The following is an 18,451-nucleotide window of genomic DNA, read 5'->3' as shown; positions in this document are numbered from 1 at the left end:
GCAAATATCAAAATCTCCTTCTCTTTCCTGGTTCGCTTTTTAGATTCTGCATTCTCCTTTGTATATGTCTTAGAGAAATACAATTAATAAACTACTATATTTCTTTAATTTCTTCTTTTCTCTTCTCTCTTTGTCAGTGTGATTTTTTAAATAAATGACAATGTTGATTTTGGAATTCCAGAGGTTAGTCTCAACTCCCTAAAAGTATTATCTGTTACTTAGAGTTTTTATAGAATGCTTTAAATCAGTGTTTGTCAACTTGTTCTTTGGGGAAGCTTTTACAAGTCACTGGAAAAACAGAGAGTCTGTAGAGTTCCAGTTTCTAATCCCTATTTTTACCAAAACAGCTCTTCTCTTATTTTATCTATAGGACTGTCCCTAAAATTTTATTTGAAGACTGGTTGTTGCTGCTTAGAATGGAACAAAGGAGAGAAGGAAGGAAGGAAAGGAGGGAGGGAGGGAGGCAGGAAGGGGAGGAAAAAGGGAGAAGGTGGGAAGGATGGAAGGAAGAAAGGAAGGAAGGAAGGAAGGAAGCAAGGAAAGAACAAGGAATAAAGGAGGAAAAGAAGAAGGGAGGAAGAGAGAGGCTGACAGGCAGGCTATTTTACATATTTGAAAAAAACATGCTTAATATATGTTGGCAGAGAAAAACTACTTGAAATAATATTTCATATTTACAGCAAGATTATATATACCATTTCTATGTATAATCATTTAAAGGTCACGCAGAATTATAAACAACAAAATTTTCAATATGTGGTTTTTTAGTATTATGCAAACACTTATTACTGAACAATATTCAAGTCACGACAAAAATCTATTTGCTAATTTAAAATAACCCCCACAATTGAGAAAAGCTGGGTCAACTATGCTCTTTGTTAAAATGTTTCATAGCCTGGGGCGCCTGGGTGGCTCAGGTCATGATCTCAGGGCCCAGGGATCGAGCCCCACATCAGGCTCCCTGCTTGGCGGGGAGCCTGCTTCTCCCTCTCCCTCTACTGTTCTCCCTGCTTGTGCTCTCTCTCGCTCTCTCTGTCAAATAAATAAATAAAATCTTTAAAAGAAAAAAAAAAGTTTCATAGCCTTTTAATCTATCCTATGGAATACGAGAGTGTTCTAAGTGAGCAAGTGTCAAAAATATTTGTCCTATGAATGAGTAAATTTGCAAAAACAAATGGCATTCCACTTTCTTAAATTACACAGTAGTTTTATCCACACAGTGTGACTTTTGAAAGAAAAAGTTAAAACATTTTAAAAGTTATGCATATAATATAAAGTATTAAGTACACTTATCTGCAGTATTTTCCTAAATTATTGGTTTTAGAATTACAGAATTTCTGAAGGTATTAGTATTCCTTTAATTTCACCTTTCATTTCACAAATAAGAAAACGGAGGCCAGAGAGCCATGAGTAATTAAAATTATAGTAATTGAACCAAGTTTTGAACTCAAATAGTTTTTTACCTAGAATTTAAGATTTTACTTTAAAATTTCTGTTAACCAACTGACATACATTTTCAAAAGTGATTTGAAAGTGTCATTGATATGTATAACAAAAAATATTTTTATACTTTAAATTTTAGTTATATGTAATTTTTCAATTAAAACATTTTGATGTGTTTAATTTACATTTCACTATGTTAGATGGAAGTGTAATTTTAGCTTATGTAGTAAATATAAGATAAAGCACTTATCAATTAAAACTAATCATATATAATATTGTCAGTCATCTCCCTTATGTTTATTTCAAAACTGTCTTAGAAATTCCTTTGATTAACTGCAGACACTTACTACTATCCTAAGATTCTCCTGGTGAACCGTCAAGATCAATGCAGTTGATTCAACAACAAGCTGTATTGTGATAGGTCCGTGGTGTGAGCAGAAGCAGCTCTGCCCAGGCATTTGAAGGCCTGTGTCCATCTGAACTAAGTCACCAGAGCTTGTGAGGAATCAGCTTTCTCTCAACCTTCAGAGTCTTCATTTAAGATGAAAGTGTTAACTGAATTAAATCTAATCTCATTTCTAGCTCTGTAAGAGTGTCCAGATTTAGTTATTCACACACTGACTAATTTATGCAGTCCTTTCTTCTTTCAAGTGGTCAGGGTCAGTGTTTATCAGTAATTGTTTTTTTATTCTTCATTTTTTCTTTACCACATCTAAAAAAGAGCTCTTCTATTTCTACTTGGTAAAAGCCAGGTTTGTCTGATTGTTGTTTATTTGCTTAAGAACAAAAGGACTTTCCAGTAGTAAAATATTCTTATAATATTGTATGGAAGCAGAACTTCATAAAAATCTTTTTTCTGCATAACCCAAGCTTTGTTCTTCTTTTTTCATACAATTGCTTCCTTATGGCATCTACCCCAAACATGAATTTTTTCTCATTTGTTTTGTTTTTTATTCACTCTATACCATAGCCTGAGTATTTCTTCTTGTCACAAATTCTTTGTATGTATTATTTTAAATGCCTGCACAATATGTCATCAAACACATGTGGAAAATTTAGACTATTGTCAAGTCTTTTGAAAATATAGCTGCACACAGAGTTATTGTTGTTTTCTGTGTTTCAATTAGAGAGATTCCCAGTTGTTAAAATTACTTAATTAGATTATAGAAACATCTTTTAGTTTTTAATACATGTTAACAGGTTTTTTTTTTCAGATTTATCATTTCAATTTATCATTTATCAATTTATCATTTATCATTTATCATGCTTTAGTGTCTTCTTCATATACCTTTCCCAGCACAGTATTGTTTCTATTTTCCCTTTCATCATTTAAATTTGCTTTTGCTGGAATTCTCATGGAGTTGATACCTGGCATTTCACAAGCCTGGATTCTAATTACTCATTTACAATGCTCTTTTTAAAAAATAGTTTTATGAATCAGGAAAGGAAAACTTCAAAGAATACCTGTGTCTTAAAAGTTAATTCTTTTTAAAATTAACATATCTTTGATAATCTTTGACTTATAATGAAGAAATAACAATTCACTCTTTCTTACTTTTGGCATTCATCCAGGGCTAGCACATGTGGGTGGTCATCCTCTGACATGGCAATGACTGCCTCCCTGTGAAATGCTCCTGGGCGTGTTTGGTCCACTGTATGTCTGGTGATGGATGAGGTAGTGGAGCTGGTCCAGTACAGTGTATCCCAAGCCCTGTGATAAGCAAGTCCTTCAACAGAACCCACATCTGATGGGGGAAAGAAAAGAATAAATTTACACTCTTATCTACAAAAGACATAGTTTCTGCACAGAAAAGGAATTTAAGATATATTCATATATTTACATGTTATTTTAGCAATCATTTCTTCACAAACTCTCCAAAATAAAAACATTAATTTTGATGCCTACAACTGATAGCTGATTACACACAGCAAAACTGAGCTATGAACTGGTATATTTGTCACAAGAGCAGTTTTTGCAAAATCATGTCACTAAAGTCTGAATCATCTCACCACCCCCCTCAAGAAAAAAAACCTCAATTAAGCAATTAATTTTTATTTAAGAAAATGGTGTCTCTTTTTTTTTCATATCTCAATCATTAATTTTCAAAAAGTATCCACTGTGCAATAATTTACAGATGCTTTTGAAAATCATATGTAGAGGTTCCCATCGAGGTATAGTCATAATGAATTTTATCTTGATACTATATCTGAAGACGTCAAGGAAAAGTTAACACATCAAAAACTACAAGGGTATTGAAAAGCCAAATCCAACACTACACTTCCAACTATTAAACAATGGTAGAGAATGTTTTAATAAGTTACTGTAGTAAGTTCTTTGATTCTGTTCAGCTAATGTGATATAAAAGTAAAAGAAAATGAAATTAATTACCGGCTAACATATGCTTTAAGTGTTGTCAGAAAAGATAAATGGTAGCACACAGATTCCAGTACATAAAAGTGACAGTGTGAAAAACAAGAATAGTTATTTCTTAAATTGTTTTCCCAATTACTATCTTGTGTTATACAAGATAGCTGTGTTATTTTTCAGAGGTGCTTTGAGTACCTTTTTTAGTATAACCAAATTATTATAGTTTTTCCTTCGTGTTGTCTGTTTTTCTCAGAGTTATTACTCTTAGCATGTTTAATTTCAGGGAAGGATATCTATAGCTTTGGCAGTCATGCTAAGAAATTAACATTATAACAAGCAGAGTTTTTCCACTGTATTTCTCTCAAAGAATCTCTGAAAGGAATTATTCAGCTCTTCTAAAATTAGGTAAATAAAAAGGGTTATTTTCAGGTTTAAGATGGGTAAATACTTAGTTTGATGTTCGATAGAACTTAGTGGGAGTGCAAAACAATATTAAAGTCTTTTGAACTAGATTTCTTTAATGTGATTAAGTTTTGTCATTTTTTTTTCTACACACAACAGAGAAGAATCCACTAACGATAAAATTATTAGCTACCATTTATCGGGCACTGTCTTTCTGCTAGGAATTGTGCTATTTAGCATGCGTCACTTTATCTGTAAGCTACTCTGTGAAGTTTTATTGTTCTTCTTTTCCTAAAAAGGACACTGAAACCCAGGGTCACAGGACTGATAGAGTTAAAGTAAGATTTTTAACACAGGTTCATCTGCTTCCAAAAGCCTGTATTCTTTAGCACTACCATTTAGAGATGGGTTTATAGCCCCTATCACCAATGCTCAATCCACACAAAGCTAGAATCAAACAAATGACTCATTAGTTTCAACCTGTCTGACTCTAGATGAATTGTATAACTAGTTATTTACTATGAGTGGCCTCCTCTCACACATTCAACAAAACAATTTACAAGAAATTAATGTCGGTGATTAGTATGGAAACTTAGGCCAGAGATGATGGGGGGAAAATTATTAAACATAATCACAATAACATCTGTTAAACTCTTTTTATATGAATCATATGGTGTTCTTACTTGAGGTGAGTAGGTGGGAGATTAAAACTGATCACAGGTACTTCCATTATTAATTAAAAAAATCATCCATTCCACTGTATTTTTTGCACTTTCAAACCATGTTAGAAATGAAGCTAACTCTATTAGTAGTGTAAGCAGCATTATGCTCTTTCATCATTCACAAACAGAATAAGAAATGGTGTAGCTCTGAAAAAATCCATGTAGATCAGAATCATTCATCTACCCTCATCTACCCTCATACCCACTTCCCCCTCTACTGGCTTTGACAGATCATCTTCATGGCCACCTTTTCCCTGCCGCATCAGGAAAAAACACTTGGTATCACCATGGAGATGAAGCAGACTCTCTCTTTTTCTATGGCTGACAGGTCCAGGTTTACTGGAGTACATAATACACCTCATTATCCAGGTACAATCTCTTTTATTTTATTTTTGTAATAAATGACAACCTGACAGTACACTTAATCATAATCTGGTGCTACATTTTAAAGTATTTCAGTAATGCACTTTTTCTCAAAAAGATATCTGATTCTCTATTTAAATTGTACTGGTCATTAAACAATAGCCAGTTAAAGACATACATAAAATTAAAAATCATGAAAAATCTTAGTTGAGATAACATTAAGATATTCATATCACTTTTATGATTATTTCACACAATGTGGGTTCGTGTGTGTGTGTGTGTGTGTGTGTGTGTGTGTTTGAATACTAAGGCTCCTGAATCAGTTGAACAGGTAGAATAAGAACTTGGAGTTATTGATCCTGGCAGATAATTATGTAGTTTGAAAATTAAAGTAAAATGCCTATCTATCCACTCAACCAGCCCTAAAATATTAAACAGAATTAAACATCTTTTGGAACTCAAGAATGTAAAATGGGCATAATTTAAATAAGTAAATAGATAAACAAACAAATAAATAAATAACAGTGCTATTTTTGCAACTCCATACTTTTTACCTCAGCAAAATAGTTATATTGAAAGTGTGATGCATAACCAAGTAAAAAATACTACCTCTTCATTCCATGCACTTATTTAAAAAAAAAAAAAAGTGAGAGAGGTCCCTTCCCTCCAACCTCCTTTGAGCTGGGAATTAGGTTTGGCTAAGCATGAATGAGGTCCTGATATGTTTTTGTAGAAGTAAGAAGAGGAGGTCAGTTCATTAAAAATACAAGGCAGGCAAATAACTCAGAACCATGGCTATCGTTAATTTCCTAGATTCTAATTTCCACAGAAATGGAATAGGAAATTGATCCTACCAGCCTGGCACACTGACACCAAAAACTACTCTGATAACTACCCAGAGGACTTCCTAGAGAACAAGCCTTCATCTCATCACAACTGAAGAAGGGACAACAGCTCCTTCTTGTCTTTACAGTGTTCAGGATAAGAGCTTACAAAATGGGAAAGGCAATGAAGATGCTCTTGGGAGGAAGCTACAAGTACAAATCATTGCCATTCATCTGGCTGGAACAACAGTCACAGATTAAATCCTGTAGCAAAATTAACAGGAAATAATATTTATTTTAAGAATATGCTCTAACTGCAAAACATCATAATGGCCTCTCCTCTTGAAAGTATCCTATTCTCTTACTCATTGGCTTATTTACTAAAGCCATGAAGTATCAGAAGGTTTGTTGTTTGAAATTATATTAGTAGTATAAAGCATCCTAATTTTGTCTGCGGGATCTAAAGACAGAGAAGCAGGCTCAATTTTCAACCCAGGTACTAATGAGGGTATTCAAATGGCTGATAAAACATAAACCGTGTTTGATATTATCAGCCATCACAAAGATGGAAATCAAAATCATACTTCACATCCATTTTGATGACTGTAATTTAAAAAGGTAACAACAAGTTTCAGCAAAGAACTGGAACATTCATACATTGCTGGTGGGAATATAAAATAGTGCAGCTGTTTTGGAAAACAGTCTGGCAGTTTTTCAAAATTTTAAATATATAATTACCACTTGACAAAGCAATTCCTGGGTAGGTCCATACCCAAGAGAAATGAAAACGTATATCCACGTGGACACACATGTTCATTGCAGTTTTATTCATAATAGCCAAAAGCAGAAATAGCCCAAATATCAACCAGCTGCTGAATGGATAAATGAATTGTGGTACATCTATACAATGGAATATATTTTAGTAATAAAAAAGAATGAAGTACTGATATAAGCTAAAACATGGATGAACCACAAAAATGGTATACTAAGTGAAAGACGCCAGTTACATTAGACCACTTACTCTAGAATTTCCTTTACATGAAATCTTTAAAGGCATAAAATAGGTTAGTGGTTGTCTGGTTAGGGAGCATGGGGTGGGAGAATAAAAAGTAACTGCTAATTGGTATGAGCTTTTCCTGGGGGGTGGGGTGAGGAAAATATTGTCAAATTGATGGTCATTATGGTTGCACAACTCTGAAAATACTGACACTTTATATGTGTGAAATGGTCTATGGATGATCAAAGTAAATCTGGAGCTCTATTGAAGGAAATGTATAAAATAATATGAGAATTAGCATCGATAAATTGGGTACAATTTAAGTTCTAATTTGATAACTACTTATATTTCTATTATGAGTCTAGCCACAGGGTTACTAGACATAGTATACAATGTCGGTGAACAAAAATGGACATGGTTTAATTGTTAGCCAGTAAGGATATTGTAGGAAATTAAAATACCTGCTAATTTCTCTTAAGTCTACCTAACCAAAAAGCTTTACAAATGATTAACTGTGTGGGTTATTTTCCCTTTTCTAATTATTCAACTGGTGAACTGATTTTAATAGATTATAATGTAGATCTCTTACTATAAATTAGACTACCACCTTCTGGTTTGAAGACGTTTTTATTTTCACATTAATAAATACGATAAAATGACTATCTAAAATATCTTTCAGATATAAGCTTTCATTTTTATTTCCTCAGATTATGTAAGGCCATTAACAAATCACATACCAAGACTGATAGGTACCAGTAGAGGGTACTGGCCAGGGTATGATCTGAACTTTTTGATATTCATTCAGATTGGGGATGGCCCACTACAGGCTGCCAAATATTTGGGATGTCAACCATCATCACACCTAAACTATAGCAATAGCTTTTATCTGTACACTTTGCCCTGAATCTCTATGTTCCTATAATCTTTAACTTTTAAAAAGCTCAACATTTTTTTACTAGTCTAATTTACTAAAAACTAAAAAAAAATCAAAATCTATATGATAGTCTACAGATTTAAACAAGGGACAATTCTACTGAGAAAAAAAAATATTTTTTTTATGACTAAATATCTGGAAAACAAAGAATCTGCTGAAAAACTATTAAGAGTTCAGTAATATGGCAAGCATTAAATAAATAAACCAAAATTAATAGCCTATTATATACAAAAATAACTGTAGATATATAATGGAGAGATCCCAATCCAAGTAGCCATTAATGATGTGGTTCCAGTCAATGAACATACCTATACAACTGCTCCATGGTTGACCACCTGAATTTGACCCTTCTTGTGCCCAAAGTATTGCAATAAAGCTATCTTTCAAGAATGTGGGTATTTAACCTCAGGCCCTCATCCCTCTTGAGACACAATCCATTCAAAGAGTTTGAATGGGTAATTGCTTTATATTACTCTTCTGTCCTCATTATCCTACTTACTAAACCGAACTTTTTTCTTTCCAAAAACAAACTTGTTTGCAGTCATGCAATCTATCTTTAACAAAGACAAGTGTTCACTATTATCCCAAAAGTGGTTTTAATTCCCTGGAACCAGATTACCTCAAATATTTCCAAGTTAGAAGACAGTATTTGCTTTACATTGCATAACAAACAGGACTATTTACTTGGGTTTGCCAGAAAAAAGGAACAATTTGCCCTAAGGGAGTATTGAAGCAAATTGAAACAGCTTGAAGCTTTTAGGTGACAGTGTTTTGTTTTTTTTTTTCTTAATTTTACGTGTGTGTGTGTGTGTGTGTGTGTGTGTGTGTGTGTGTTTTCAGGTTTAAAACCATTAAAATCCTAGTTTATGCCTGAACTTGACTCCACTGAAAATTTTATAAATTCAAACATGTCTCAACAAATGCCTTTATCTTGTTTCACCACTAATGGAAGCAAAGAAATATAAGCCATTAAAAAATTGAGCATATGGTTAATTATAGTTGTGTCGTTCCTTCAGGAGTAACCGGAGATAAGCACTGACTCAAGTAAGATTAAACTAACATTGGAATGCCTAGGGCTTCCAGGAAAAATATAAACTCCAAGGTTTCTAAAACACTGAAGTATGTCATATTTCACCCTCCGGGGAAAGGCTGGGACACCTTCTATGTACAGACTTTCTTTGAGAAATATAATTAGTAAGTCACTAAGAACCCATCCGCATTTCCTTTGTGAGACTGCGGTAAATCCTCAGGCCAAAGTCAGGAACTTAAATATTCTTGAGAAGCAGGCATCTCTGCCCATTTCCAGGTGTCTAGATAAAATGCAACATTTCCCTCAATCAGTTAATACCATACAAAATGATCTCAACAGCAATTCCTTTATAAACAGAACAGACAATAATTTCTTAATATCATATAAAGAAAGGGAAGGCCTTCTTATCCAAACTAAGACCCAGTTTCTCAAGATCCATCATTAGATATGTGTTCCCTTGGTGTAAGGTCCTCCTCACCTGTTCATTGCTTAAATACTTTTTGTAAATAATATCCTTCAGAGAATAACTTACTAATTTATAAATGATTAGTGCTTTTCTATGTTTTATTTTATTCTATTATTTTTAATGGACCATAAAATGTCATTTTCTTGCGCAGAAGAAAAGATGAGAAACAACTTCAAAAACACAGTCTTAAGAAAGGCATAGAAATGAGTGCTTTGGGAACCTCATACTACAGGTATACATGGTCCTTCACAGAAATGTAGCATTATATCCAGCTTATGAGCTATTCCTTAGTGATAAATTAATAATTTCATGAAAAGTATTTGCTGTACGTTTGTCAATTATACACGTTTAGTTAAATAATAAATGTGGTACATACTATTAATTGGACAGAACACATACATATAGCTTCTGCTAATCTTAGGGTCTTTTAAACGGACTTCAGTCAAGAGCAGTTATAATGTTGACTTCTGCACCAGAAGCATAACACTTTATTTAGCCATTACTGTATGTATTTCTCCTCTTTTTCTTCTTCCTCCTCCCTCTCCCCTCCTCCCCCCTCTTCCCCCTCCATTTCCTTTTCCTTCTTCAGCTCTGCCTTTCCTTCTTCAGGTATCTGATCTAACATTACTGATAGCCATCCTTTTTCTACATCACTTTGCTTCTGACTCAGTCTCACTTCTTCAGTATTCGCCCATGTGCTACAACCATTATCTCTTGCCTGATTCTGCCTACTGCCTATTTTTCATTTGCTTGTTTGTTTTTAAATAACCCTTTACTTGGTGATTTCAGACCTTGATTTCACTCTGACTTGAATCAATGTTATCCCTTCTATGCCATTCTGATCCACAGCAAAATTACCTGTTTTGGCTTCTTTGCTCCCTCTTATTGATGGATTTCTGTGGAGTAGAGTGGAGTGGAGGAAATGTTATTCCAGACATCCTTTTGTTGCTCTGCCAGCTCTTGGTTTTTTAAAGCTATTTTATCAGGTGATTGGTCTTAAACATATGAGACTCAGTGTAAGCTAAACTTCCATATTCTGATGTTAAATTTGTTTCTTTACATATCATATGTAAGTAACTTGATACAATGTCTATGTTTTTAAGCTATATAGAAATAATTAAAATTGAATAATAATTCTTTCTGAATCACTATAATACTTAGAACAAGTATGTTTAAGTAATAAACAAGACTTTTTAATGGCTTTAGAAAATCAAGAATAATAGTAAATTATCTTGATTTTTAGATTCCAAGTCCTTTTTCCTTTTAAAAGCTTTGCACATGGGCATGCCTGGGTGTCTCAGTAGGTTAAGTGTCTGACTCTTGGTTTGGGTTCAGGTCAAGTTCTCCTGGGTCCTGAGATTAAGCCCTGCCCTGCACTGAGTCTCACCTCAGGCTCCACACTGAGCAGGGAGTCTACCTGAAGTTTCTCTCCCTCTGCCCCTCCCCCCCACTTTCATGTGCATGTTCTCTCTCTCTCAAATAAATACAGCTTAAAAATAAAAAAAATTTAAAAGTTTTTCATGTATAATAGTTTGTCCCCTTTGGAAAAAATGAAGTACTCATTTGTAATAGTACAGAACAACTAAGCAAAGCTATAAAGCAACATGTCTTTTTGAGGGGGTTATCTTTTCAATAGTAAGCGGCAAGTGAAATGCTTCATAGAACAATATGAATTTGAATACTAATTTACCTTTAGATTTTAGAACTTTTGTTATCAGGAATCCAAGAAAAACTTATGAGATTAACAAATTAAGAGACCAATCTTTCAAAAAATAGAAAGAATCTAAAGGTTTAAGTATTATAATTGTAGATTTCATGAAGACATTAACAATTTGAGTATAAATTAATTTATATTATCAAGCAAATAAACTTAAGGGATCAGTATCATCATCATCCTCTCATTTAATAATTTTTTAACTTATGGGCTGTTCCACTGTTAATATTTTAAATAGGTACTATTCTTTGACAAAAGCACAAAATTAGATGGAAAAAATAAAATTGTGGAGTCAATTAAATTAGGTGCAAGATTTCCAAAGTACTTTGTATTGATATTAAAATTCATCAGAAACATACCCCTTAGCTTCCCACCAAACTTACAGGCCCATTTCCATTGTATCTTGCCCTTAAGAGAAATGAATGTCTTCCTACAACTGGGAAGTCCACTACTTGTGCTCTTTATCAAGGGCATTGGTCCTTTTCTTCTCTCCACTCTTTCTTACAACATAAAGGCCTCCCATTTTACTAGATCATATGACATCTTTTACAACTACATTGAAACTACCCCTTTTTAAGATACCAGCAATTTCTCAATTGCTAAATCCAATGCACATTTTTTCATCTTATTTAATTACTTAGCAATACTGCCTTTCTTTTGAAACCCTTTCAAGAGATGTTGTTTGCTCATTTGTTTGACATGTTCTTTCCTGTCCTCTCCTTATCTCACTGATTGTCTCTTTCCCAGCATCCTCTGCTGGCAACCCTTCCACCCAACCTCTAAAATATAGGTATTATCTAAGGTTTCATTTAGAGTCCTCTTCTTTTTGATTCTGTCCCCTAGTTTATCTGATCTATTCTCATAGAATTAAATACCATCTACATGCTTATGTATTCTTTTTCTTTGCCCCTTGCTATTTGCGCTCTTTTTGTCTGTCCCCACATCAGAATAAGAGCAGGACACATGAGGGGTTTGTTCTCAGTTGTTTCCCCAACACTGAACAAAGTTCCAGGCATAGAAAAAGCAACTGAAATTATTTGTGGAATAAATCAATATAGCTTTCTACTATATTAATCCATTGGAGGCAGGGTCTGCAAATTAATGTTTTAATTCTTATATGCCCAAGACCTAATATGTTGGAGAAACATGTACAGTAATAAGTAAGAGCACAAACTCTGGATTCAGATAATCGCTTTGAATCCCTGCACTATCACTTACCAGCTATACAACCATGGGCAATTCATTTAACTTTTCTGTATTTTCATTTCCTTATTTGTAATGTAGGAATAATTATATTACCAAATTCATAAGGCATTTGGGATGATTACATGAGTTAACATACGTAAAGTTTAAAAACAGTGCCTAGTACAAAGAGCTTAAATATAAGTCAGCATTATTATTATTATTACTACTACTACTATTGCATTGTTCTACACAAGGCTATAGTCAATTATGCTTAGCAACATTGATGCTTTGTTGGATAAATTATCATCCCCATTTTCCACAAATAGAATAGGAGAAATAACACTTGTTATAGGAGTGGGTTTCTGAACTCTAAGACAGCACAATCTACATTTGAAAATATAATTCTCTCCTTATTATAAGAAGTTGGTCTTCACATTATTTATTCCTCATCCCTTGGAATAATCTCAACCATTTGAACTATATCTTTGAGTCTTAGTATTATTACTTGTCGGTTGATAATGTAAATATTCAATGATCTTTGGGTGGAAAAGGGGTGGGACTACTAGAAAATTAAGCAATTAGAAAATATTAAATTTTTCTGAAGAAAGAAACAAAGAGAGACATAAGAAAGGAAGTAAAGACCGAATAGAGGTGATATTTTTTTTTAAAGATAAGCAATTATGAAACAGGAAAATAGAGAAAGGCTATTCCAGATGACAGGGACTGTGGAACAAAGGTTTGATTCTCTATGGCCAAATTTTGCAAAGAAAAAGGATAGAAATTATTATTGGCAATAGAAAGGAACTTAAGAGATGGATAGAAACACATGATCTCTAGGAAATAATAGTGTTTTAGCATTCAACTCAATATGAAAAGGTGGTAAGAATTTTATTTAAATAGAGATTATTCTCTAATCTTTTAAAAACTGTGACATATTCAGAATACGTTTGTTATGTATAATACATTGATTACATAAAAATACTATGCATTGTATGTGCACACAATATTTTCTTTTAAAGATTTATTTACTTATTTTAGAAAGAGAGAGAGAGAGTGAATGCAAGAGTTGGGGGAGGGGCAGAGGGAGAGAATCTCAAACAGACTCCCTCCATCTCACGACCTGAGATCATGACCTGAGCTGAAATCATGAGTCAGACACTTAACCAGCTGAGCCACCCAAGCGCCCCCATGCACACAATATTAAAATACTATAATGCAAAAAAAAAAGCCAAAAAAAGCCAACTAAAAATATCAATATGAAATACAAAGGTTCACCTTAGTAGATAACCCCCATTGAAATGTTTTGAATAAATAAAATTGAATTTATGCATGTTTATTTTCTTTAAAGATTTTATTTATTTATTTGAGAGAGAGACAACACAAGCAGGTGGAGGGGCAGAGAGAGGGAGAAGCAGACTCACCGCTGAGCAGAGAGCTGAATGCAGGGCTTGATCCCAGGACCCTGAGATCATGACCTGAGCCAAAGGCAGACGCTTAACCCACTGAGCCACCCAGGTGCCCCAGACTTTACACATGTTTAAATGGAGTGGGAGGTATATAACTGTAAACACACTTAACTAACGTTTAAAGCAAAATAACAACAGTGTTAAATTCCTTGCAATTATCCCAATGACAAGCAAAGGAGAATTATTTATTACTTACTATATCCTCAGCACTATAAAGAAGGAAATACACAAAAAGGAGGACCCTAGAATCTACAAGAAGAAAAACCTTTCCCCCCCACTAACATGTTATTAATTAAATGCCAAATAACATAATATAGATTTTAAGAAGTACAAAACTTCTGAACAAGTTTACATCATAACATTTATTCCAGTCGCACAAGCATTTTAATTAAAATGTCTTCAAATTTCCACCTACTTTTTAATGAAATAATTTCAGTCTATGCAACTCATTTTTAAAATTTGTTTCTCCCCAGCATTAATTTCTACAGTCTTCTCTGAATTCATTTATAAAATGTCCCCATTTCCACCCCTCATTTCCATCCTCATCATCCTTAGTGACCTAAATTTTTTTTATCAGATCTTATACTTACTAATCCTCAGCATTTCTCAACTGTTATGACTTTCTCTACTCAATAGTAATCACACTCAACAATACCACTTCTGGGCTTCAACTTGGCTGTCATCCTCTCCCAACCTTTACCTTCTTATTTTTCAGTGTTTTCATTATAACTGAACTTAATGTTTATTTGTACCCCAAAGTTTAAGTATGAAATCTGTCTTTCATCATATAATTAATTACTGTACTCAAACTATGATATATGGCCCACCAAAAATGAACAACATGGTCAATCATTTTAATGATGTCTTAACTACTAGCCTCAATTTTTATGTTTTTCTGTACCTTTCATTCCTCTAAAGCTGGATCATTCTTCAATTTACTTCTTGTACTTCTCTTTAGAAAGTGGAAGATTATTGGAGGAAGAGAAAAAATTATGGACCAAATTCATCTAGTACAACTTTAGTTTGGCCTTCTGTTCTCTGTGGTACACATCAGTGACATCTTGGTGATTTATATGTCACCCTTCACAGTGTCTCATTCTTTTTATTTCTTCCCATAATTCTCTATTGCTTGACTTTCATGATTTTATACATTCTTGCCTCTCTCTATAGATCTATTACTACTCTCTCCTCCTATTTCCCATTATGAGTGATCCTAGGCTCTTAGTAAATAGAAGACATCTCATGACTTGAACTATAAGCAATATCCTATGACCCCTTATAAAGACCCTCTCTGAGCCCTCTTCTGGACTAGCCCTCAACCTTGGCGTTTAAAAACTGTAGACTCTCAGCACAAATTATTTCATTCACTCCCTGTCTCCATGCTAAAAAATTAAACAAACACTAACCTCTTTTCTAACAGCTTAAGGTGGCAACCCTAGAATGACCCTAAATCCCCTTAAAGTGCCTGCTTGAGAAAGTTCAAGGCTGCCAAAAGAATTTACTTTATATTCCAGCCAACACTTGCTGATAGGCCTTGACCACTCTTTCTTAGAGCATTTACTAAAAAGAATTTACAATGATGAATCCTTCCTCTCTCCCTTTTAATATGTAGGTATCTCCTACAACTCAAGAGTGTCATTCTCAAGGACCTGAAAGCTATTCCTTTGAAATGTAACCATCAGGTAAAATAGGGACTATACTCTCTGTCTCTATGGGAGAATAAAATCCTAACTTTCATAATTGCCAGCTACAGACACAGCTGGCCTAATGGAATTTATGATGACCAATGCTGCAATTTTTCATTTTCTTTCCCCTGCTCACCCCACTCCTTATTCCCTCATTCTCCCTTTAAATCATTCAATCATCTCTCTACAAATCAGTTAATACTGGACTTTCCTACATTAAGCAATAATACATTACTGATTAAAACACGACCTTACCACTTTAACTTGTATTTTGCTGTGTTTATCTTTCAACTCCAAATCTGTATTTTTAGTTCTATATTCTTCTATCTTCAGAATAAAATTTAGGAGATTTAAGCTTGCTTGCTAACTTTATGGAGTATTTTTTTCTTCTTAGCAGTAGTATTTGCCTCTCAAAAGATACCTCTTTATTGTAATTAAATAACTAGATAAACCACTTATAGAAAGAATTGAAGAGATGTCCTGAGGAACATGTTTGAAGGTAAATCAGACTTTATGCTTTTCCTTATTGAGAAGAAGACCAGAGTATGAGAGCTGAATTGCTTAGGAAAATAAAGTAGATTTTTCAGTGCTATGTGATTGAAGAGAAAAAAAGTTATGAGGTAATAGCTGGAGAGAGAAATTTGAGGAAGGAAACACCAAGATCTAATGGGGAATTTGCTGTGTGGTGTTCAATGAAAACTTGTTAGCATCTTTCTGTGAAATTTCTCATATAATATCTATTTCTTATTTAGGTTTGTTGACTGGAAAGCTTCTTGGTGACATGGTCTCAAGGAGGATGTAAGGCAAGAGTCTAAATCTGTGCAGGGGAAGTTTAGTATATCTGAATTATGGTTATAGATTTAGATCATGTTCTCTTACCATCTAGATTAAATACACTTAAAAAAGGGTGCCTGGATGGCTCAGTTGGCTAAGTGCCTGCCTTTGGCTCAGGTCATGATCCCAGGATCCTGGGATTGAACCCTGCATTGGGCTCCCTGCTCAGCGGGGAGTCTGCTTCTCCCTCTACCCTTCCCCCCAGCTCATGATCTCTCTCTCTCTCTCAAATAAATAAATAAAATCTTTAAAAATATAAACTTTAAAAAAGATGCCACAAATGCATTTTTTTTGCAGAAACTTTCTCCTTAGCTATCAAAGTAAAATAAAATATCATAATGCTCTTCTCCTACTCCTCCAATCATTGAAATTCTCATTTACATTGAAGGAATGTCCTCACAGGGTGCCTCGCTGGCTCAGTGGGTTAAGCTTCTGACTTCTGCTTGGGTTATGATCTCATGGTCCTGGGATCGAGCCCCCCCCCCCACCAACCCCACTCTCGAGGACGATGTTGAGCTCTGCAACTAGAGGGGAGCCTGCTTGTCCCTCTGCCCCTATCCTGCTCATGCTCTCTCTCAAATAAATAAAATCTTAAAAAGAAAGAAAGAATGTCTTCTCAAGATGTCTTTCTCATATTGTCACTTCTCTCATATCTTCCCACTTCTCCACAAACTCTAAACTTCTATTTTTATACTTATTAAACTGGATCATAATAACTTTTATGTCTACTTCCCCAAGCATGTTTCAAGCTCCTCAAAGATCCCTTAGTTATATGCACAAGCACTGTCTTTCTGGGGTTGACCTCTTAGAATATAGAAATAATCTGTATATTGTCTCAGTATGTTCGGAACCTTGTGTTGATAGGCAGTATTTCTCATGTTTATTGAATTCTCCTTAAATGCTCAAAAATTAATTTTTAAATTAAATGTAGAGCAATTAAATGGGGATAGAGAATATCTGATTTTTTAAAAAGATGTATTTATTTATTTTAGAGAGAGAGAGAAGAAGGAAGGGTAGAGGGAGAGAGGAAACTTGCAAGCAGACTCCCCGTTGAGAGCAGAGCCCTTGATACCTCGAGCAGGGCTCGATACCAGGACCCTGAGATCATGACCCAAGTCAAAATCAAAGGTCAACCACTTAACTAACTGAGCCACCCAGGTGCCCTGAAGAATATCTGATTTTTAAGCTTCTTCTTTACTAAGAAATCTACTAAAAATTACCAAATTATTCTTTTAAAATCACTCATCACAAAATTAAATTGATAAAGGCATGGGGTACCTGGGTGGCTCAGTTGGTTAAGTGACTGACTCTTAATCTCAGCTCGGGTCTTGATCTCAGGGTCTTGATCTCAGGGTTATGAGTTCAGGCCCCATGTTGGGCTCCGTGCTGGGTGTGGAACCTACTTTTAAAAAAAAATTTTTTTATAAAGGCATTAATACTACCATTTCGTTGGAATAATATTTCCCCTTTATATTATCAAAAGTCAATAATATGCTGTCATGTTCAGACACACTGATCTAACTAAAACATAAACCTGTTTAGAGGAAAACAATGTGCAACAATGGTTTGAGATAGAATCACATAAGAATTGGTCACTTTTGTATTATATTGTATATTTTCTCATGTTTAATACTACTCTCCTCTGATTCTATTTTCTTCTATCATATACTTATGTGGCCACCTGTTGCTCTAGGAACATCCTTTTGCCCTCTCTCTTTCCCAGCTGCTTTAACTTAGTTAATTCTGGCAAATAGGTGACAAACGGAAGAGGTATTTATCATTTCTAAGTAAAGCAGAGAAGAACAGGGTAAATTCTCTCTTTTTTTTTTAAAGATTTTATTTATTTATTTGAGAGAGAGAGAATGAGAGACAGAGAGCATGAGAGGGAGGAGGGTCAGAGGGAGAAGCAGACTCCCTGCCGAGCAGGGAGCCCGATGCGGGACTCGATCCCGGGACTCCAGGATCATGACCTGAGCCGAAGGCAGTCGTTTAACCAACTGAGCCACCCAGGCGCCCCA

The 18,451-nt window shown here is 34.5% G+C and overlaps 1 protein-coding gene across 1 annotated transcript in view; it reads right to left on the bottom strand.

The window, feature by feature from the left end:
- The window catches only part of LRP1B (LDL receptor related protein 1B), a 1,719,891-nt gene that overhangs the window by 324,167 nt on the left and 1,377,273 nt on the right, over positions 1 to 18,451 (bottom strand). Inside the window, exon 35 of the mRNA XM_081815486.1 lies at positions 2,999 to 3,188. Coding sequence (XP_081671612.1) covers positions 2,999 to 3,188 — 190 coding nt within the window. The remainder of the gene's footprint in view (positions 1 to 2,998; positions 3,189 to 18,451) is intronic.

Source organism: Leptonychotes weddellii, chromosome 3 (genome assembly GCF_054177405.1).
Source record: "Leptonychotes weddellii isolate Sample4059 chromosome 3, ASM5417740v2, whole genome shotgun sequence".
NCBI classification, from domain to species: Eukaryota; Metazoa; Chordata; class Mammalia; order Carnivora; family Phocidae; genus Leptonychotes; species Leptonychotes weddellii.
Note: the sequence above shows the minus strand (reverse complement) of the source record. Positions and strands in the feature narration are given on the sequence as shown.